Source organism: Fundulus heteroclitus, chromosome 11 (assembly GCF_011125445.2).
Source record: "Fundulus heteroclitus isolate FHET01 chromosome 11, MU-UCD_Fhet_4.1, whole genome shotgun sequence".
NCBI classification, from domain to species: domain Eukaryota; kingdom Metazoa; phylum Chordata; class Actinopteri; order Cyprinodontiformes; family Fundulidae; genus Fundulus; species Fundulus heteroclitus.
In genome coordinates, this window is record NC_046371.1 from 28,805,204 (window position 1) to 28,828,132 (window position 22,929).

The following is a 22,929-nucleotide window of genomic DNA, read 5'->3' on the forward strand; positions in this document are numbered from 1 at the left end:
AGGAATTTCACAAGTCGAAACAGGACAAGTGCCGCCTTTACATCGGTGAACAACAAACACATCAGGATGTAGTAGGCAGTGACCGGACAGATAGCCCTACTTTGTCTTGTGGTGAGCATTTATTTATGAAATAACCTATCCCAGGTAAAAAGCATTAGGAAACAGATGCTTGAGTGCATAGGTTTGGGGGTGCAGGGGATTTCATGAATTAATCAGACCACCGGATATTCTCTGTCCTTTTTATCCACTCAGGTGTGTGCCGAGGAAGCCTGATGACACTTTTATGCTTCCCGATAACCGTCACTCTCCACTTTTTATGAATCAAAGAATAGCTAAGAGTGGCCGGGGATTCCTGGGAGGACTTGTGTGATGGAGTTGAATGAATGGACAAACGGAAGTCTTAGCAGTCACTTAGCTGTTATAGCAGCGATTTGGCCTAGATTGGGTGAATTGGTGGGTAGACCGCATGAATAATGAACTATCTACAAAGTCCCTCTGGCTGGTTGGAGATGTTACTCACTCTCATCACGAATCTCAGACAAGTGAACGAACTGGAAAGTCATAGTCATATGACTTTACTTTGTTAGGGCTGATATCATCTCAAGTTTAATTCCAACTTTTTTAGATACCCTGAAGATGTCCTTAAACTAATGCAAGTGGATGATTGAAAAGTGATAAACTATCCGGTTTTGGTGAGAGGCATATCATCCAGGTTTCAATCATCTAGCTGTTGAGTTGACGAGAATTTGGATAATTTGATGGCAGTCCTCCCTCTGTGATGTTTCATCCATGTTGTGCAGTGCACTAGTAAAACTGGCACCAAAACAGACAACGACGTAACGCTTATATGACCGCGGTTAGCAATCGCTACATTGTTCTTTGATTTGAAAGCTTCACCTTGTCATCCAAAGATAATTTGTGGGCAAATAGTTAAATCTTTTTTTTTGCGTGACTATAAAACATTTTCCGAGAAGGCATCTGCCAAGCTTAGAAGTGTCTTTTTTGGAGTAGGGGGTTATTTTCATGGCAATGTAAAACTTTGCTACTAACTGAGATAATTGTTTTGTTGAACATCCTTTACAAGATTATTTATTGCAAAGTTGACACTTTAGATGAGAAAGTAGAAACTTGCATTGGATTGGGGTGTTCTGACAGGACAATGATCCAGAAACACATTAAAAAAAACAATCTGGAATGAACAATTCAGGCTTGTGCAATGTTGTTAACAAAGCCTAGACCCGAACACAACTGAACATTTGAGGACTGTGCTTAAAAGCCAGGTCCATCAAAGGAAACCCACCAGTTCAAATGAATCTCACCACTTTGCGACTGTGGCTTGATGGGTAGAGTAGTTGCAATCGGAAGGTTGTGGGTTTGAGTCCAGCTTCCCCTTGTCACACGTCGATGTGCCGCTGGGCTAGACACTTAACCCCAAGTTGCCTACTGTGCTGCATGTCAGTGTATGAATGTGTGCGCGTTAGTGAGTGTGATTGGGTGAATGTAGCTCTAGTGTGCAGCGCTTTCAATGGTCAGCATGACTGTATTAGCGCTATATAAGTTCAGTCCATTAGCTTTTGCTAACACGAGCGAATCAGTAAACCTTTCACCAGAACTATGACCCAAAACTAATTGTATGTTTTTTAATGGTACATTTTTGTTCATTTTTCATATTGAAATTATGATAGTGATTTGTATTTATACTCAAAATAGTCTGCAACATCTCACAGATGACATAAGTCATAAGTTATAGCTATATCTGTAAGGAAGTGTGAAGGCCTCATTTGAGGTTTGCTAATGGAGTTGCTTAAGCCGGTGCCAACTCATCTAAAAATAGATGTAAAGCCATATTTCACATTCAGATGTTGGAACATGAGCGCATTAAATTAAAGCCAATATTGTACTATGTATGCCGTCCAATATATTTTCTTTGAAAAGCAGACAGTGGTGTGTAATGAATAATTTTGCAATCTGTCATATTGAAAATGGATTTTGTGGGCCAGTCCTTGCCAGATCCAATCTATCACTCCGCACAAAACACAATGCTGCTTTCCCTGTATAAGGGAGGTATGGTTCAAATAAACAAAGCACAGATGCAGGTTGTATATGATAATCAGGTGTTTAGAAAGGAGAGGTCGAATACAGTTTGGCTTCCACAGGCAACTTAAGTGGTAAACTTCCTGTAACTTTGACAGTTAAATATTTCTTCCCTCAAGATGAGAAATCTGATGCGGGCAGCTAGAGCTTCCTCAAGGTTTGGCTGAAGATTCTCCTTTTGGCACGCACTCTTCAGTCCCGAGGTATCCTCAGTCGTACGCCGGGATGGGTGTATTCGAGCAGCCAAAATTATTCTGACCTTTACCAGGGATGTTGCTTCATTACAAAACACTGACTTCTGGTCTTATTTATGTCAACTGAATTTTACACTTCACTATAAAAAGATTTTTCACCTCCATTTTGTTTTTTCAATATTAATATACTTTTCATACATGACTATATATGTTTTTTTATCATATAGAGTGGTGATAAAAAGTCACCTGCTCAATGCCAATTTTCGGGGTGTAAAGAGATGAGACCACCAATGATGTTTTTAATGACTCATGTTAAAAAGGAATCAGTACTCTGATTAAACCCCTAATAAAGTTCAGATGTTTTAGTTGGCATGTCCTGACATTTCCAGTTTCATCTTAGAGCAAATGCTTTGGTCTCCATCCAAAGCATCCGAGAGATCTAAAACTAGATTAACATGTATCGCACAAGAGAGGGTACCAAAAGAACTTCCAAAGCTTAGCAACCTACACCATAGTGAGGACAGTCATCATCAGGTGGAGAATACATGGTGCAATTACAACATTGACAAGAACTAGAAATCCATTCAAAACTGATGAGCAGCCAAGATGAACCTGGTTATGGAGTGTGCCAAGAGGCCTGCAGCAACATTAAGGGAGCTGCAGTATGTCCTTAAAAGTATTGGCTCTGTTATACATGTGACAACAATGTAGTTTTTGTTTGCCTGGGAGGGGTGATAGCATGGAAGCCTTTTATTTCAAAGTAAAACAACCAAGCCCAGCTAACTCTGCAAATCCAGATTAGGAGTCTGGAAAAAGCATGTGGGGGAACAAGGTATCAACTAATATGAAAGGTATGTTTGGTTCTAAAAGTAAAACCCACCAAAACAAAACAGGTAAGAAAAACAAAAAACACAACCACAATAAACATCATACCCATAATAAAGCATAGTAGTGGCAGCGTCATAGTTTGGGGTTTTTTCTTTAGCTGAAACAGTAGACTGAGTCAAGTGGAAGGAATTCTTAAAAAAAAAAAAATATTGGCAATGTTGGCACAAGCTCTTTAGACTTCCCCAAGGAACCTGAAGATGAAGAAATTATTTTTCAACACAACAATCCAAAGCATTCATTGTAAACAAAAAAAAAAAAAAAAAGCCTAACTTCTCCTGAAGAGGGTTAAAGTTTTGGAATGGCCTAGTCAGGGAAAGGACCTGTACAATGATTGAAAATCGGTGGGGTGACACAAAAGATGCCCTTACAATCTGACAGATCTGAAGCTGTTAAGACTGGGCAAATATCATCAAGTCAAGATGGGCCATGATGGCAGAGCACTACGCAACATGCTGAGAGCTCTAAAAACATAAAAAATCTGCTTCAAAAATGTGTTAGCGTAGGTGTATGAACACACATGCAACCACCTTATCTTTTCAGTGTTTTATTTTCACCACTACACTAATGTTGTTTCATTGAATTGTTCAGGTTACAGTTCACATTAAAAGTTGAAACAGTTCTGAAATGATTTAGCTTGGTCTCATTTTTGACAACAATCTGACATTAAGCAGATGTGTGCATTATGAAGATTAAATAAATAGAAATGAGTAACTATTCATAATTTTTTAAATGTTCATGAACATGATAAAGACTCATGGACATTAGACATTGAGCTCCTTTAGTATTTACATACCTTTTGTTAATTCAATAAAGGTAATTAATTTTTTTACCATAAACGTTCACATTTTAACAAGTTAATAATAATAATAATATCCTTAGAAAACATGTCAGACATCAGCTGCTTTCCCTTGAAATAATTGGTTATTGAAATCCAATACTGGCCATAGTAGCCAACAACCAATCTGGGGAGCCCTTTCATCGAATCAGTTTCCCTCTGGGGGAAATCGGGAGTCTTTTGGGAATTCCTAGCCAGCACATTTGCGATGGATAATGGATAGAGGTTATCCACGTAAAGACTTCCTGTTCTTTGTGCTTGTCAATATTTGAATACAAACATTTTCTTAAAAGCTAATGAAAAGCACATTGCTGTCAGTCACAGCAACATGAGATCGTATTTCAGCGCTACGCTTTTTTGCTCTGAGATTTAGTGTTTCTGCATCTGCATCCACTCTTTCATAGGAATGTGATAAAAATACAAAACAATCCAGTTAGCTAACATATGCAGAGGAAGATTCAGATCAGTTCACTACAATTTAAATGACTATAATAATCAATATGTATCATTATTATGTTACTAAGAGTATCTTGCTTTTTTAAAACAAATAAATTAATACGTTTTTGCATTCAAGAATCTTGTACTGGCTTAGCCATGTTAAATAAATTGATTACCATTACCATCCAAGAACAGTTTTTTATGTTATGTGAGCCGCTTACTGGTGTGAACATATACGAAGACTTTAAATCCTCATGTTTTCTCTACGGTTTAAAGTACTATTAATGAGATTCCAAAAGGATGTTGTGGAAGGACTAGATTTGTTGTTTTTATTTGTGGCTGTTTGGTGACTAAAGTAATGCTTCTGCACTTTTCTGATGGACACAAGAAAGAAAGATTTTGGCTATTTGGCAAGTTTACTTGCACAAATCTGTACAACTAAGATGTGGATACTTACAGAGCCTTAGACCCCCCCCCCCCCCCCCACCCCCCATTAAGGTACTTCTTTAGTTAAAAAGCTGTTTTAAATAAAAGCTATTAGACTTACAAACGTGTGTGCTAATACTCTGATCCAGTGAAATTAATATTATGTCATTAGAATCTCATACTAACCCATGCCTATTTTGTACATTTAAAAAAAACAAAAACCTGTCACATAAAAAGTGTTTGTACATATGTGCGTAAAACCACCCTGGGATCCTGCAATCATTCATTTGCCTCTTGAAGACAATCAAAATCAAATTTAAAAGCTACAACAACCTTCAATAGAGTAAATCAAGTTAGTGTGTTCCTTCACGCCAGGCATATGCTTCTTCCAACCAACTGTAAGAAAGTGCACCAGAGCTCTTAAAGGTGTTTGCATGGTCCAATTAACACCAGATGCTAGCCCTTAGCTAACTTACCAAAGCTAAAAATGCACAGACCTCCGAGGAGAGAGCATGGTCCAGTTAGCACCAGATGCTAGCCGCTTATCTCACTGTCTTCGGCAAATAAAGGGAACAAAATGCACAAGTTAGTTCTGCTCCCATACCCTGACCACCTCTGTGTGGACTCAGACAAAGCGAGGAAGACAGGAGGCTTCTTTAACTTTCCATTCTAACGGATGCATTAGACAATTAGTGTTGTATGCATTTACAATTATGAAAACATGGAATAATGATAATACATGAAAAGACATGCTAAACCACAAATGCAATCAAATATAAGGGCCAATCGAAGCAGCGAGAATATACTGACAGTATGTCTTTCATTATCCTGATGCAACTTATTATAAGGTTCTTTTTTTTGTCAGTATTTGGTCAACTTTACATACATTTTAAAAACAGCTACAAGCTACTTGAGTAGGAAGGAGTTCAGTGCTGTGTAGATGAAAGCTGTAGGGTATTTAAGCTTTTTCTTAGCTGTCTAATCGCATGAATTCAGGAGTTGGCCTTCCTAACTGCACCGTCAACAGCAGAAACTGAGAACAGGGTTGGCAGAGCTGAGCACCCAGAGCTATATGATTTAATCATAAACCGCAAGCTCATGGGTATATTAGTGCATGCTGCTGGGTAATTCTTGAGGGCGTCTGAGGGAATTTCTTGTGTTTTCACCCTGCTTCTTTTTCTCAGGATTTACATAGCTGCTATATCACTTAAACAAATTAAAATTAAATAATGCTCCGTCTTTTCTTCTTTGTATATTAAATTATCCCAAATTAGCTTTCTAAAAAGATGGAGAGAACAAGTGTTAATATTTTCTGACTGCATTTATAGAACGTATTTCAGCTGATTAAATATTAAGTGATGTTGCTCTGCGCAACAAAAGTATTGAATATCAGACAAAAATCTGTAGACTGTACCTCAAAACCTGAGAAAGATCAGCTTAGTTCAAGATAAACATATGGTACAGATTTAATAAAGCAAGGAAGAGGAAGGTAAATGGAAGAAAGGTACACGTGAGTATTTTTCTTATAGAGATAGGATGAGACCTGTCAAATGGGTGGAATACTACTTTATGAGACCAGACTGAATTTTATTTTATTCTATTATTCTATTATTCTATTTTCAGAATGAAATAGAATTCAATGAGATTAGACACATTTTTTATCACGATTATTTTAAACACAAGGCCTTACATTTCCTGTTTTTTAACAATCAGTTGAGAACATTTCAGTCTTGGTTTGACCGGTCAACATAGCCAAAGAAATAACAATAAATAAACAAAACACACAGTTGAAAACAGCATACATGTGTCCAACAATCTCAAACTGTGTTTTCAAGAATGTTTTTTTCTAGAAGTATGATTGTCTCGCTTTATAAAGTCAGTTTTAAAGTTTCCAGTCTTTTAGGTTTTGAACAAGAGTCGATGAAATGCAAATCAGACTCCTTAGAAAAAGGAAAATAGCTCTCGCAATGGGGACCTCCAAAGCAGACGGCAATTTTTGCATCGTTACCAGCCAACGGTTGGCCAGTTGCAGCATTCTCACGGTGCATACACATCATTTTCATCTTGTCTGTCACTTTGTCAGCAGTACCCAAAATGCTGGCATACAAACGCTATAAAAGTGCTGGAGGCCTCCTCAATGCTTTTAGTAACCCAGTGCTGATGGCAAATCTTTATTTGCCAACCCTGTCAACACGTCGGCAACTCAAGAACTGCTTCCACGTTTCAAAATAAGAGTGTCAAACATAGATATATAGTGTCAAGCTCAAAGTTTCACATCCAGCACACACGAAGTCGTGCTGACAGCAACTGGATAGCCCTTTGCAGGACAGACTTTGTTTGGACAAGAAATGTGAAAATTGTGGCATTTTGATATCACAAGATCTGGAGCCATGCAATCTTGTCCTTACAAAAAAAAAAAAAAAAAAAAAAAAGAAAAACGAAAAAAATCTGTCTGCGGGTTTCATACCTTTTAAAACTACACAGAACAACTCTTGGTGGAAACTGGATCTCTCCATTTCACCATCAATGCTAACAAAGTGCTTAGTAAGATCCCAACATTACACCCAATTTAAAACTAAAACTCGTTACCAAAAGCTCTCAATTAAATGCTCGGGTAGTTAAACAACAGCAGGTGACTACTGATCAATTATGTACATTTTATGTCAAAGGTAACGTATAAATATAGATTAACTATTGAATCCTTGTGATGTGCTTCATGAGACGAGATAATTTCATGCCTGAAGAAGGCTTAGAAAGTTTTGACTAACATCAAATCAACTGGGTCTAATGTATGCTGTCTTCTCTAAGGAGTTCAGTGACCCAGAGAAATGTCCATTCATGCAGAAGACTCATTTACAAGGAAGCTAATAGACATAACACGAGCAGAGGTTAAACGTAGGTGAACGTGTGGGATAAAAAAATGAAGTTGAGAAAATAAATACTTTCAAAAGCAGAAGTACAATAATTGTCACTGAATTTGTTGGATTACCTGACACAAATACAAATATTTCGGATTAACAGAGTAGAAACGGTAGCATTGTTTGTCTTAGCCATATTCAAATACACTTTATCTTAGAAATCAGTCACCTCATTTAGTTTTACTACCCTTTGCTGAAGAAAACACACACTTAATGTATTTGTTTAGTGATCTTGTCATTTTTAAATCAAACAGACCTTTCTCTTCTAAAGGTTAGACCTGTTGTGTCACTATCATATGTAACCGAAGGCCAAATTAAACTTGAGCTACAATATGAGCTTATGTACAAAGAATAAAATAAAAAAGTAATACAATATAATTTATTCACTATGAATGTTTGGTAATATTTGAAGAATAGCATTAAATCGCAATTCTATATAGGGCTGATTAACAGATATTTGTTATACGTGTCCTGATTCCGCCTTAACTGCTCAGTCTGTGCCTCTATCATGGCAGAGGTTTTAGGTGCTATGTTTTCAGCACATTCTTTTACTTTGATCATTCTGTTCTTAGACTAATTAGCTGAAGCTGCTTCTCAAAAAAGCAATAAAATATGTTCAGCAGATGGAACACAGCAGGAAAACCAATGTCATGGTAAAGATTTTAACAAGCTTTCTATAAAACTCCTTAGATCTGGGTGGGGAAGAGGAAGACACATTTCTGTATCCTTCTAAATATTTTCCAAAATATTGTCCAAAACTCTGATTTAGTTGGGTTTTATTATCTGTATATTTAATAAATCACTAAAACAACATGATAGTAAAGGTGTAAAGGCCTATTTTGTTTTTTTCTTCCCCATTATTTGTAACTTACTTACAAGAGCTCTATTTTTTAACAAATCACAACTAGATAAATATAGATTCTTTAAATCCTAACTTGTGACATTTGCCACCGTTATTATGTTTGAAAATACATAAATATATTCAAAAACTAAACTAGGGCTAGTTTGAGAAGCCCTGATTCAGTTAAAGTTCCATCCAAAGTTACATTTATTTCAACTGATTCTGTCCCTTTAGTATTCAACAACGTTATCACAATTATCATGAAGCCTTAGCAAAATTAATTATTTTATACACAGACAAGAATATGGCAGAAAAATCCTAAAGTACAAACAATATTTTATGATCACTTTATTTTCTATTCTTTTATATTGAATTTAAACACATTATTACAGTTGTATAACTTAAAAAAGAAAACATGACACTTTTTCATTTGGTGATATTAAGAAAAAAAAGAGACCACACTTAAATCACTCCCAGTAACATTTCACACCACATCATATAAGCGCTTATTTCCAGCACAACAATGGCTTCAGCCCTTATTCCCTTAGTCCAACCTTTCGCCTTCATAACATGATATCGTTTTAAGAATACCTTAAGGCAAGAATACCTTACAGGTCAAGCTTTCTTATTTAACACAGAAAGGCAGCCTGAACTCCAACCAAAGATCATCAGAGTCCCCCCCCTTTTATTCTTCTCCACCCTAACTCCCATTCTTAGGCATGGTTTCCCTGGCAGATCAAGACATGAGTGCAATGACATTTGAGGTTTCTTCAAGATAACATTCTACACAATACAGCCCTACAGAACTACAGAACCTTTGAATGTTGCGCTAAAGTCGACTGATGACAAACTATTCAATTCTCAGTTTACATGATATATATATATAAATAGCCAAATTGTCACCTTTATTATTTTGTATTGCCATCAAACGTCAAAATAAAATATATTCAAATAAAACACACACACACATATATATATATATATATATATATATATATATATATATATATATATATATATATATATATATATTTTAGGGCTGGGCAAGTTAACGCGTTAATTTCGCGTTAACTCATTAGACTATTAACGGCGATATTTTCTTTAATGCGCAATAACGCATGTTGCTCACATGCTTTTATTTTGTGAAGGTCTGTTGCTGCGGTGTAGGGGTTTGAATCAGAACAGTAGGTGGCGATAATGCGCCAATAACCTCGCTGTCAGCCAAACCTCGGATTCAGAGTAAGAAAGGTGCTGGCCGGAAAAAAACAAAGCTGACATGCGGAAGGCGGTGTTTCCCGCAGGAATTTGCTTAGGCGAGGCGGGTAGTTGGCGAACTGAACAAGTAAGTTTTGTGCGGAGCGGACGGAGGGGGGGGGGGGGGGGGGGGGGGTCTGCTTAGACGCCGTTGGTGAAGTCGCTTCTCGTTTCAAAGTATCCATGTATTTTTGCCTGTTTCTCCCCAGCCATTCACTATATGCACGCGAGAAAGCAACAACAAAAAACTGCGTGTCAACGTCAAATAAACGCAAGCAACGCAAGCATATCGAGTTAGCAAGCATTTCAGTTTAAAGTTCTTCCAGCATCGAATATGACAGAAACAAGTTAGTTGTAACCACTGCCAAGTTAAACTTTGGTATTGAACATAAAATGGTAATGCTGCTCCCTGCTGTTACCTCAGAAATTGCCTGTTTTTGGTAGATTTTTTCCCCATAAAGAGAATTCCCTGTCAGTGGCAATAAGCTTTAATTTATTATTATTGCTATTTTTTGTTTTACATGTTTAAGTTGAGCTTTACACTAAATATGTGTTACTGATAAGTGCTACAAATGTTACAACACTTTTGTTCATATGGCAGCAGAACATTAAAATGAAAGTGCTCTTTGCACTACTTTTGAATTCATTCTTGGATTAATCGCGATTAATCGTGATTAATCGCGATTAAATATTTTAATCGTTGCCCAGCCCTAATATATATATATATATATATATAATGTATAATTGTATAACTATTATAACTGTTTTACTACAACAACCATCCACTGTGGCTTACACCACAACACAGTCCTCAAGCACCGTAGAGACATTGATTGTTAGTGAGTGACGGTAATTCTGATGCTTCTGGCAGAGTCAAACAGAATGGGTCCCGTCGTCTTCAGCACTGCCAATAAACACCCTTCCATTAGCCGCTCCTCCGCCTACAGCTCCCTTCAACGCGTCACTTATTATTTCTTACTGTCCCTTCTTTAAAGTTAGAGGGAGCTGTTCTAGTTCCATCAACAGCCAATCGCTGTGATGATTAGTGCCAGTCCACTGGTGGCCTCGAGGTTGCACAGATCTTTCTGTATGTTGCTCAGCAGCAGAGCTCGACTGCGGCTTCTGACTGGGTGGTTGTGAGGAAGTGGAAAACTGTCTCAGTGGCCAGCCAGCACAATGACAGCAGGTGACTTCGTATTATCAAAAGCCCAGAGTCTGGTGTGAGAATCAAGTGACATGCCACGACAAAAAAAAAAAAACAAACAAAAAAAAAAAAAAACGCGAGTCTTGTTTATCAAGTTAGACTTCAAGACCTTCAAATAATAAACGCACACGGCCTTTATTTCTCTGTGATATGGCTGATTTTATCATTTGCGTTGAATATGCAGCCAATGTGACTGACTCAGGAAATCGAATTTCAACAGAGGTGAACATACTTCTGATTTTGAGGCTTTTGATGGGCCTCTGGCCAACGTCGTAAATATTTGTCTGTTGGCGTAAAGATCAAATTTGTGTCCTCTTTGGCGCGCTTATTTCGTTGAACTTATTTCCATAATAAAAGAAAGGGTCATAGAAGGGTTTATGCATTCATTTCCATCTAATGCAAGCTATGTAATACACTTCCCCTGCAGATCCACCATTCTACAACTGCAGCACACTAAAAGATTTAATAGAGATTAGATAACCAAGCCCAGAGAATACAAATATGTTGATGTTCTCCCTAGGTGATTAAACTTCATTAGTAGACTCAAAAAGACAGAAGCCTCAAAACTGCATCAAGTATGCAGGAGGGTAACGTAACAAATATTGTGGCTTGTTAATACATGGTTTGTTACACTGCAAACCATGGAGTTCATTCCCCCTGCACTTTTTTCACATTTGTCAAGATGCAGCTACGTTTATTGGGATTTTATTGTAACTAGCTAAACACAAAGTTGCACATTATTGTGAGGTGGAAGAAAAGTGTGTTGTTCCTTTCTTCTGCTCCCTTTATACTGATGACCATAGATAAAATCCAGTGCAACAATCCACAATAAGAAGAGGTCTATTAGAGAGAATCAGTAACCAATGAACCAATGAATTTCAAAGGTGCTCTGGTCATGAATCAAGAACATTTTAACGTACATGCGCCCGGAGTCCACAATCAATTGGTGGTGGCAGCATAATACTGTGAGAATGCTTTCCTTCAACTGTGGTGACAGTTAATAGAAAGATGGAAAGATCTGAATAGAGGGTGTTCTTGGAAGAAAACATGTTAGATGCTGAGGAAAACTTTGAGACTGGGGTAGAGGTTTACCTTCCAGGAAGAAAACCCGAAACGTACAACCCAAGTTACAACCGAGTAGCTTATTTAAGCACAGTCCTACTTTAGAATTGTTATTAAACTCTACATCCAATCTTACTAACCTTGAACTATATCACAAAAAATAATACACTAAATTCAAGGTTCTCAGTAGGTATAACTCCAATGGACTTGCATCTGTAATTGTTTTATTTGCAGCTAAAGGTGTTTTTGACAATGCATTGACTCAATCGGGTTGCTTACAAAACATTGTAAATCATATTGTTTTAAAGAAATGCAAAACCATAATTTTGCATAATTTTGTTTCTATTTCATGCTGATCTATCACTTAAAATGTATTGAAGTTTCTGGCTGAAAAGTGATAAAATACGAAAATATTCAAGGTTTTATGGGTACGTTTCCAAGGCACTGTAGCTTTCTAATATCCAATTACTGTATAAACCAAGACAATTGTTCAGAACATTGTGCTGTGTCACCTTCAATACTGAGCTGTTGTGTGATCCAATGCTGCACAGAAGAGTTTATTTTGATGTCCATTTAAAACAAATGTGCATGTGATGCTTGGTTGATCAGAACAAGGCTTGGTTCTGATCAACCAAGAGCCTGGTTTTCTATGTAAAACCCTGTTTTTCAGTGGGTTTAGTCTCAGCTATCTGACTTGCCAAGTGATTTCTGGTTGTCTGGTTGTTCCCAAGCCCAATCCAAATTATATAAGGACTGCTTTTAAAGAGGAGCAAATGCATGGAATTGTCTTCCATTACATATTGGACTTTTAAAAGGAAAATCAAAGATCACTGAGCAGGGTTATTGTATTGTATTGTAATGTATTTTATTGAATTGTATTGTAATGTATCATCACTCCTGTGTTTGAATGTTATTTTTTTTTTCTAATGTAAATGTTTATAATGCATTTTATGTATTTTATTGTATTTTACTGTGATATATACATTGTAATTGTATACTTTTCGAGGACCCCAGGAGGACTAGCAACCACTTTGTGGGCGCTAACGGGGATCCAAATAAAGAATAAAGACTAAGATACAATATGATTATCATTTTTTTTTCTAATGATGTGGAGTCTTTGTATCTGGCTCTACAAGCAATCAAGTATGAATGAATATTTCTGTAATGAGTAGTTAATTAATGAGAAACAAATGTTCTGAGGTATGTTATTTGTTTTGCCAAGCTGCCTGCTGTAGATTTGTTAGTCATGTTCAGCATAATTTACATATTTTAAGCTCCACAGCCATCTTAAACAGCTGAAGTGTTTTGCATCAGATGGAGTGAATAATGCCTTGTCAAATTTTTCAGTCAGACCGAAGCTCACAAAATGCATGACAAGCCACCAAAATTGAGCTTGTACAGCAAAAATGTGCCCAGGGGAGCAGCACCCCTCTGGTTTTGCTACATTTTCTGAACCAGTGGTTGAGACGCATTGCCACAGCCCATTAGAAAATTTGCAGATGTGTGCGAACTCTTAAAGAAACAGATCTCTCATCCCCACAGCCCTTTCTTTTGCCCGCATGCTCCCGTCCCACTTTGGCCGCAGGGAGAGAGGCAAGGACCTGCAGCCCATGGAGACGTCAGAAGGTTCTGTAATAATGATGTTCTGCACCACACAAAGATGACTAAAGGCTGTCTTTGAAGAAGCTGCAGGAAGATAAACTACCTACTGGTATTATGTATGCATATCTACTGCCATCAGAACAAAGGCAGATTTGGAACATTTCATATTTTATAGCAATAATGTTAAGCAGATTTATATTCATCTTTTGTATTGCGTAAACATAACATTGCAAGGGCGACCACCCTCTTCTTCGTAAAAGTTACTACTGAGAAGAGATTTAAAATGGAACTTTTTTATTTTGTTTTGTTTACTAAGATGTTCAAGGAGGAAGCACAAAAGCAGTCAAAAACTTCTAAAATGGAAACTGTATTTACCATGTCAGCTGCCACCAAACTTAAGAAGGGTAATATCAGCTGATAACAGCAGGCTAAAAGTATAATGGCAAAGTTGGTCTATTTTATATTTTTGGAGTGTCCAGTTCTATCTGTAGTGGATCGTGCTGGATCAGGAAATATTGGCAGGAATTACTTTAGAATGAAAAGTGCATTTAAATGTTAGTTTTTGGACTTCCGAATGATTTTGTGCGGACAAAGATGTGGAGAAATCTTTTTTAAAATCTTCTTAAAGTGGAAAATGTAGGGTAATGCAGAGATCATGTGCCTTTTATCAGCCACATTTTCAGTTTTCATTTCAATTTCATCCACTTCGTTTTACTTATAAGCAGACTTGGGTGCACTCATTCTTTGATCTTGACAAAAACTACAGCAAGCCTTTTGAAAGATGTGACCCATATCCTATTCTTATGGATGAGATTCAACAGCAAAGAAATCTGCATCAGGGTTAGGGTTAAAAAAAAAAAGTTGGACATTGTATGTCTATCTTTTGACAAACCAAACTTTCAAAACCCATTTATCTTTCAGATCCACAGTGACAAGCATAACTTTTAAACAAAACATAGATTACTTACTTAAAATTATGTTTGTGTTTTTATTTAAAAAAAAGGTGTGTACTTGTAACTTCATAATTTCCCCTACATTGAAAAACGTATGGACACCACAGCTTCAGGATATAGAGGGAATACATTTCCACTAAGCAATGCTAACTGCACAAGTGGTAATAGCTAATAAAACATATATTAAAGATGGCTTTAAATGTCAAGTCTTTAATCATTTTGTTATTTTAGTTTAACGTTATCCTTAAATGCAGAGCTGTGTAACATCAACTGTTCTCCCTCACATATCTGTGACATCACATCTAATACTAATATGAAAGCAAAACATTTTTTGTCGTTTATAGATATCAAAGATAAACTATAAATGGATAAAATCGGTGCATGTAGTTCAAAGTTTATGTAATTGGAAATCTGCCACAAAATCTTCGATTGGTGAATCACTATTACAGATAAGAGTGCATCCAGGTACTGTGGTGGCTCCAAACAGCTGTGGAATGCAGAACGTGCAAGAGTCAGCTTTCCATGAGCAATCATCCATCCCTCAGAATCACCTCACTCTCCAGAATGGTTCTATGCACGCATATTTGGCCAGATGCAAGTCAATGAATAGCTTCAGGGAATATGCATGTGGCAGTACATCATTCTAGACTCCCATCATTTCAGCCTTTCAACATACAGCACCAGATAGAGTTGCCTCAGGGCAGACATCAAAGCTTTATTTTATGTCTACATTTAGTTGATGTAGGTTTGGAACGTATCTCCTTTTGTATGTGTTACTCTTGAATATGCCATACCCATCTTGTAGTATAGAGAAAAAAAAAATCAGCTTCCTCCACAAACAATAAAACTGTAAAAAAGAATTACAAATGCTAATTTGAGCGACGACATACAAATTAGCTTTACTGTCTCCACAGAGAGCTAGTAAATCCCCACAAAATCACTCTGACACAGTCATTGTGTTAGCAAATTCAGCCTCTATTCAGTCAGGGGAATCAGTGAAGCAGCCATAACATTTTCCCTCTTGAAGCTGTAACGACAGTTTTGGGTCTCTGGTTTCTTTATGAGAGTGGGAGAATTATTCACAACCCTCAAACGCGATAGGACGGCTCAAGATTTGCAAAGTAAACGTGATACGGCGTGCAGTTTAAATTTACATTATAGTGAGAGAGGAGTTGCTCTCCTGGTAACTTGACCAAGAGAATGTAATCCATTGACAAATCAAACACATTTACTGGCAACCCTGGTGAAGATGTGTAAAAAGCCTCACAACAATTCATCTTTTACTGTAATAGCATGATCTTGCACAGAATTGTTTTTGAAAAATCTAATCTTCACAATGTCTGCATCTGTATCTCTGGGTTGGGGAAACCCGATACAGACGCATATATTCTTCATTAAGTCTGAAGTTGAATAGCTTCTTATAACACCCAAGAAATAAAATAAACCTTTACTTTTGCCGTGTTGATTTAGCGGCTTTGATTTGATATAAAGACAAATGAATCACTGTTAAAAACAGCAATCACACTAAGTTAAGATCAGTACATAATAGATCTCAGATAATGTAGCTTAATTACAGTCAGGTTAACAGTTGTTATCTCTTATTTTTGTCTTGTTCATTTCACTTCATTATTTTCCAATAAAGACACAAACACATGCAGAGTAGGTGACAAATAAGCCACAGAAAGAACATCAATTTCAAATCCAATTTCTTTTTGTTCCCCAAAAACTGGGTTACTTTTTAAACCAGTGAAATCATCAGACAATAAATTGGTCTTATTTGTTTTGTGATAGGAAAAGTTAATATTTTTGTAAATTTCAAACCACACCAATATGCTTTTGGCCCACAATTCCCCATCTGTGAGAACAGAGAGCAGGAAACAGACATTCTTTGTTTTTATGTGCATGCATGTTTATCAGTGTGTGCGTCCGAGCGTGCGTGCATGTGAGCATCTTGTTCATGGCAAGAAATCAGCTCAGTTTAGCACATAATGGAAATGTGAATAGCCCAGAGCGCCTTTCTCCCACACAGGGAGAGATCTGGCTGGGAGCTGGCTGCATTTTTCCAACTCCAAACAGTGAAAGGGAGTTAGCCGGGTTAAAATCCTGCCCCCTTCTTTGTTCCTCCCCGGAGCGGTTCACAGCTTTGCCCATACATTACTCAAACAGGTCATCCAAACAGGTCTCGCCAGCAGCCTGAAAAACAGATTCACGCACAGACGTACACACACACACACACATATGCTCGTGTGTTGAGCATACACACACACACACGCATGCACTGGTGGGTTCAGCCGAAAAGGTGAGGTTGCATGTATTATGATAGATGACACCTTCTATGGATCCTGTAGCACAACTGCCCCAAAGTGTTACGCTTAATTTAACAGGAACTCTACCTTTTTCCTGATGCAGCATCCACACATTTTCATACACTCCATAAAAGGTTACCTTACTCTACACATCCTGCAGGACCATTTTTTTTTTCTGCACTGCCACTCTGACACCTGATTGACTGTGGTAGAATCTTTATGACTGAACATGATGAAAAATCTAACTTACGTGCCACTTCTAAAGATGCATTTCGGCTCACAGCCTCTCCCAGATAGTTTCGGGCGATACACACGTAGTTCCCATCGTCTGGTTTGCTGCGTCGTCCGTGGACGATGCGTAGGAAGAAGAGGGACCCGCTGGGCAGCAGCATTCGGTGGGAACGGGGATTCTCACGGTTCGTCTCAACACGCTCCCCATCTTTGTACCATTCCACCATTGGAGCGGGACGGCCTTCCGCTTTACAATTGAGGGTGGCTGGCTCACCTTTGGATACGACAAGGTCAGAAGGGTGTTCCACGATGCGAGGAGGGGAATCTTCCTGGCGAAGACGGGACCCTAAAAAAGAGACAAACGAGTCTCTTAAGCAATGATCCTAAGGTTTTAATCTAATCTTATGACAATGATTCAAGTAGGCATAGTATAAGGCAAGCTCTACGGTTTTGCTAAAGCAAGGTTATAACCTACAATGCCTTGCAGAAACCCTTTAAATGTATTTGCATTTGGTCCTTTACAAAAACAGACTTCTATTTTATTTGGATGTTTTGTGGGCGACCAACAGAAATGGAGCATAATTGTTAAATTGAAATATGGTTTCAATTTCACAAATTCCAACATACCTGTTCACAGTTTAAAAGTGGAAGACTAATGGGACTACATCTTTTTCCATGTGAAGATTTGCATATCTATCATATGAACATGATATACAATTGTTATATTTATTTAATATAGCTCCATGAGTGAATACAGTCACAGTGTGAATCTATAGCATACTGAAGCTGTGATTAGCAGGGTAAATTGAGCTGTGATCTTGTTGCAGTCCTTATAAAGTAACTTGATCAACGTCAGGGTTTTCTTAGTTGAGAGTGGATCTGTCACCACACGGAAGCTTCCATATTTACTTTCATAGATAAGAGCTGAAAAGTCATTACAATTCATTAGCTTTTCCATTAGCACATTCCACCAGACGCTGACATCATGAAACATGTTGTCTCAGTATGTAAACAGGAGCAAATACCAGACTACATTCCCCACTTTCCACTGTAACACCAGGTGATAAACAAGGTTTGGCTAGGGATGAAAGGGAAGTGTAAACTTTGTTATCACCATCCATAACAATGTTTACACTTCCCTTTCATCTCCGACCTTTCCACTGATGTCTTACCATTCTTTTAATGCTAGATTTTGGTTGATCGCCATGAAAAGGTCTGATCGCAACTAAATCTATGATTCATACCCTAACGTGTAACTAAGTTTAGTCCTATTTAAAAATCCTCACCAGAAGAAATTACTGAGATACAAAAATTGTTTAGAGGTGACAAGAGGCCAGCTCTCATCGCCTTCTGTGTATATGAGCACATTATAAAATGCACACTGTGTGTAGGTGTGTGTGCAAACAACCAAGAGTGTGATGTCTGAGCTGCTAAAGAAGACTTTTATAAGGCAAGGAAATAAATAAGATATAAATACATGTTGACAAAAAGCATTCCATTAGCTGGGAACACAGGGTGAAACAAGGTGATGAGCTTTGTCTTAAAAATGCTTTTTAAAACATTGTCTACAATGCCTTTTTGTCAGCAGTTGTGCAGTTCCATAAATCATGCAAAAACAAACAGACTTTTCTGGAATACTGTCTTTGTCCAATGCGTTGTCTGCACTGACAGTTTTGAGACAGAAGCTGTCAGACAGCGGAATTTAAATGAGTTTATTAAAGTTGTTGATGGCACACTGGCTCAGTGGTTGGTAACTGTCAGGCAACAGCAGGCAGGTCTTGTGGGGTCCTGTCAGTCTTTTGGTCCAGTGATGGACTGGCACTGTGTTAGGGGAATTAGCCTTTTTCCTGCACGATTCATGCTTCACACAACCCCCTGACCCTGAATGTAAATGACTGAGGACAGAGAAGACAGATTGACTTTTCTTTTGCATCCTACATTATATCTGGATGAGTAGCAAATCTCTCTCACTTGAAGGAGTAGGGTAAAATAAGAAAAAAAACACCCACACAAATTATTGGATGCTCTTAAAATCCTTCAAATGAATCAATGCTTCATTTAGCATGTTTTTGTAGCAAAGAGGTGACCAGCCTACACCAGTGGCTACTGGAGATTCCCAAGGATGAATGCAAGTCTTCTTTTTCATGCAAGTTTTTTTTTTTTATTATCAGGGACTGTCCATGGTACTGAAGCAGAAAATCAAGGGCTCTCAGAAGAAAATGGGCTTCTTTGGGGATTATAAGCAGGGGCACACTGATAAAAGTCAATTTAAGGTGGCAGAAAATTTCTGAGAAATTCAGTTTAGGTTTCTAACCTAAATATGTGAATATAAATTCAGGCATAATTGAAAATGATACAAAAAGTCAAGATGGACGCCCTGTCTGTGTTTCGGAAACACTATTGTTCTCAGAATGCTCCTATCATCACTCTATCCAACACATCACGGTTTACATGCCAGAATATTCTGGCAGACAGGACAAGCAAGGATTACTTGTGTGTCCTTCTGATAATTTCCACCAAAAATCAACAACAATTGGTAAGACATGTTTTACTGTGAAAACATCTTTTCAGATAAAAACCTTTGTAAATATCCTTCCAACCAACTCAGTGTTTGTTCTGATTTGTTAAAATTCTTCTTGGAATAAGCCCAATATATGTGGATGAAGACAATGCTTTGAAGAGGAAGCAGGCCAATCATGAGAAACAAAACTCAACTGTAGTCAAAGAACAACTGAAGTTTCATAAAGGACCAACCAGATAAATCAGCACAGCAATGTTCCATGTACCAATTAGGTACATTAACATTATGACCAGGATGATCAGCCTTACTGCTCTGCTGCTCTGTAACCCCATGTGCAACAGATTGAGATACATTGTGTATTCTAACACTGTTTCACCAACAGGAACGAAGCTCATCTGCCTCAATTGGACCACACTGGCGAGCCTTTGCTCCCCACTTGCCACAATAAGCCTTGATGCTTGGTCACCGTTCTTCATTCCCTGAAACACTTCTGACAGATACTGAACACTGCAAACTGGGAACACTCCAAGAGTATCAAATGTGAAGCAGTTCAGCCTGCACCCACAATCTTGTGCTGGGAACTGGTTCATAATTACTCAGATTCTACATGTTTAGGTTTTATAACACCATTGGGATAAAGTTGGCATAAATCTGAAGAAAAGCTTTCATGAAACTACTTGGAATACTGTCTGAAAATGGTGCAAAGGTTAAACATGACCATTGTCAGTGTAACCAACAAGTCTAGTTCCCCCCCCCCCAAAAAAAAAAAAAAAAATTGCTGCCACTACAGGGATGACTCCCTTTAAGTTAAATCTAACCATTAGACCCATCATGTAGACCATAAGGATAGTAAAGTAAACGTTGGAAATAAGTCTAACGAGAACACATAAGACAAACATAATAGTGAAAACAACATAAATGATTTCTATCAAATTAAACACACCTGCTCTGACTTGTTTCCAATGCAAATTTTAAAAGAAATGCATGCAAAATAATACTTTTAGACGTCATACAGGGCTTAATTATTGTGACAAATGAGTTCTCTGAAAGAGTCCTCATGAATAAATGAGAGACTTTTGTCTAACAAGCCATTTAAGAGTTGGCCTACAGCATCATCCTACATCAGGACCGAAAATCAGCCAACTATAACGCACTGTGCGCTGGAATCGTGAACAATAATTCAGGGGGAACAACACAATCCCCTCAACGGCACTCAGTACGTTCTTGCTCCGCTTCAAATTGTGTCTGAGGTGGCATCCTGATCTCAGATCAGTTCACAGTGTTACGGGAACAGATGTGATTAAACTTACCGTCGCTTTGGGTGTACAGAAGTCCACAGAGGAATAGATACTGTAGAGGACCCATTCTGGCATATTGGCTTCGTAAGCAATCAATGCATGAATTCCTTCCCAAGCAATTCAATCAGTCTGTCCTGTTTTCGCCTGTGCCAATTACTGTTTCAGCGCGGGGAACTGAAACAACCCCCTCAAAAAAAGCAACAATTCTAAGCCACTAAAAGAAGAGATCGGTCTCATTCACATGCCCGTTCCTCCTCTCCCTCTCCAATAAGAGCGCAGCAGTGAGCAGAGCTCTCCCGACTCTCCGACACGCTGGCAGTTTTTTTTTTTTTCTTTGCAGTCACCAATTCAAACATCACCACGACGCCCAAACCGACGCCTCTCCACTTCCCGACGGCTCCGCCACCCTCACACCATCCCCCCCTGAAGCTTCTGCTTCACCGGCGGCACCACGCGAGGCGGCCAGTCGCGTCCATCCCCGCGTGGGACAAGTTTGAGGGATGAAAGGTTCGAGACGGGAGTCAGTCAGAGGTGAGGAGCGGTGCGCGGTGCGGGCGCCAGCTCAGCCCCTCCTATCAACTCCGCCGCCCAGGGAAAAAAAAAAAAAATATGCCCCACGATAATAATACGCACTATAAAGCTCCACAATAAAGCCCAGCGGTTGTTAGAATAACAGCAGGAGGATGATTGGCTATTGTTTTTATTGATAGTTTTCTTTTCTGATCATTTTTTAACAGAAACAGAATGAAGGGGATATCTTCCTCCATCATTTTGAATGCTAAATTACATAAATCCGGCTGTACGTCTACACGTTCACTAAAACCACACACCCACTGAAAATAAATTCTTATTTTAATAGAAAATTCTCTCCTATTGTGAGACCGTACCTTGATACAAATAGGCAATTCCCGAATTTGCTCTCATAGCTGATGCTTTATTCAATTCCGAGGGCATGTGCACATCTATAATCCTGCACATTGTAAAAGTATTTAGACTCCTTGAACCTTTCCACATTTTGTCACAAACAAGTGGAAAATTGACCTTTAGTTAGGTAAGACTTTCGGCTATCATTTTCTCCACACGCCATTTCCTATAGATGAAACTTGGTGGTTGGCAGCATGATGTTTTTATCATGGGAAGCGTTTTAACGGTAAAAACATGCCTGGTGGCAGCATCAGGCTTTGGGGCTGCTTTTTTTTTTTTTTAAGCAGGGACAGGGAAGCGCCATCATGCAGGGTCACGGAAGCTGATGAGATTCGATGGGAAAATGGACGGGGGCAGAGGTGCGATATCCAGGTTCAGAAAGTAAAAAGCCAGTCCAAAGATTAAGTCCAACCTATTTGCATTTTCAGCTCCAAGGCATAGACAGGGACTAAATCATCTGGTTAAGTGAAAAGAATGAAGAAAATCTGGGCATGGTTTTTACTTTCCTGGATTCCCCACCTCTGGACGGGGCCCCTTCACAAGGCAATACTTGAAAAAAACTTGTTTTTAAAGCGGCAAAAGACTTGAAAAGAAGGTTAGCTTTCACAATTCTAGAGGGTCAACAAATCTAAATATTACATCAGAGCTACATTGGAACGGTTTAGAACCATGCATATTCTGTGTTAGAAGACCCCGCCAAAGTCCAGACCTAAATCCAATTGACCTGAACTGCCGTCTGTCAATCAGTCTTGGAGGCTTGTCAGTAACTGACCAATCAGCAATCCCAATTTTTCCCAAAGTGAAACGCCCCTCCTTTACGCAGAAGCTGCCCCTTCTTTCCCTCCAACAAGATCCTAAGGTGTTACATTACGAAACATGTTGTGGTCAGGGGGACATTGTTAAAAACTGGGTAAAATGGTTAAATGTTGTTAGTAGGAAA

The 22,929-nt window shown here is 38.4% G+C and overlaps 1 protein-coding gene across 3 annotated transcripts in view; it reads right to left on the bottom strand.

Moving 5' to 3' along the window:
- The window catches only part of LOC105927797 (roundabout homolog 2), a 136,633-nt gene that overhangs the window by 108,102 nt on the left and 5,602 nt on the right, over nt 1-22,929 (bottom strand). For 2 of the 3 annotated variants that reach the window (XM_021317585.2, XM_012864740.3), the window contains exons 1-2: nt 21,078-21,421; nt 17,266-17,592 (exon numbers count right to left, since the gene is read on the bottom strand). The exons of the other annotated variant lie outside the window; for it this stretch is intronic. In XM_021317585.2, coding sequence (XP_021173260.2) covers nt 17,266-17,592; nt 21,078-21,132 — 382 coding nt within the window. In that variant the 5' untranslated portion in view covers nt 21,133-21,421. Of the gene's footprint in view, nt 1-17,265; nt 17,593-21,077; nt 21,422-22,929 lie in introns of those variants that run through there. 3 annotated transcript variants of the gene reach the window in all.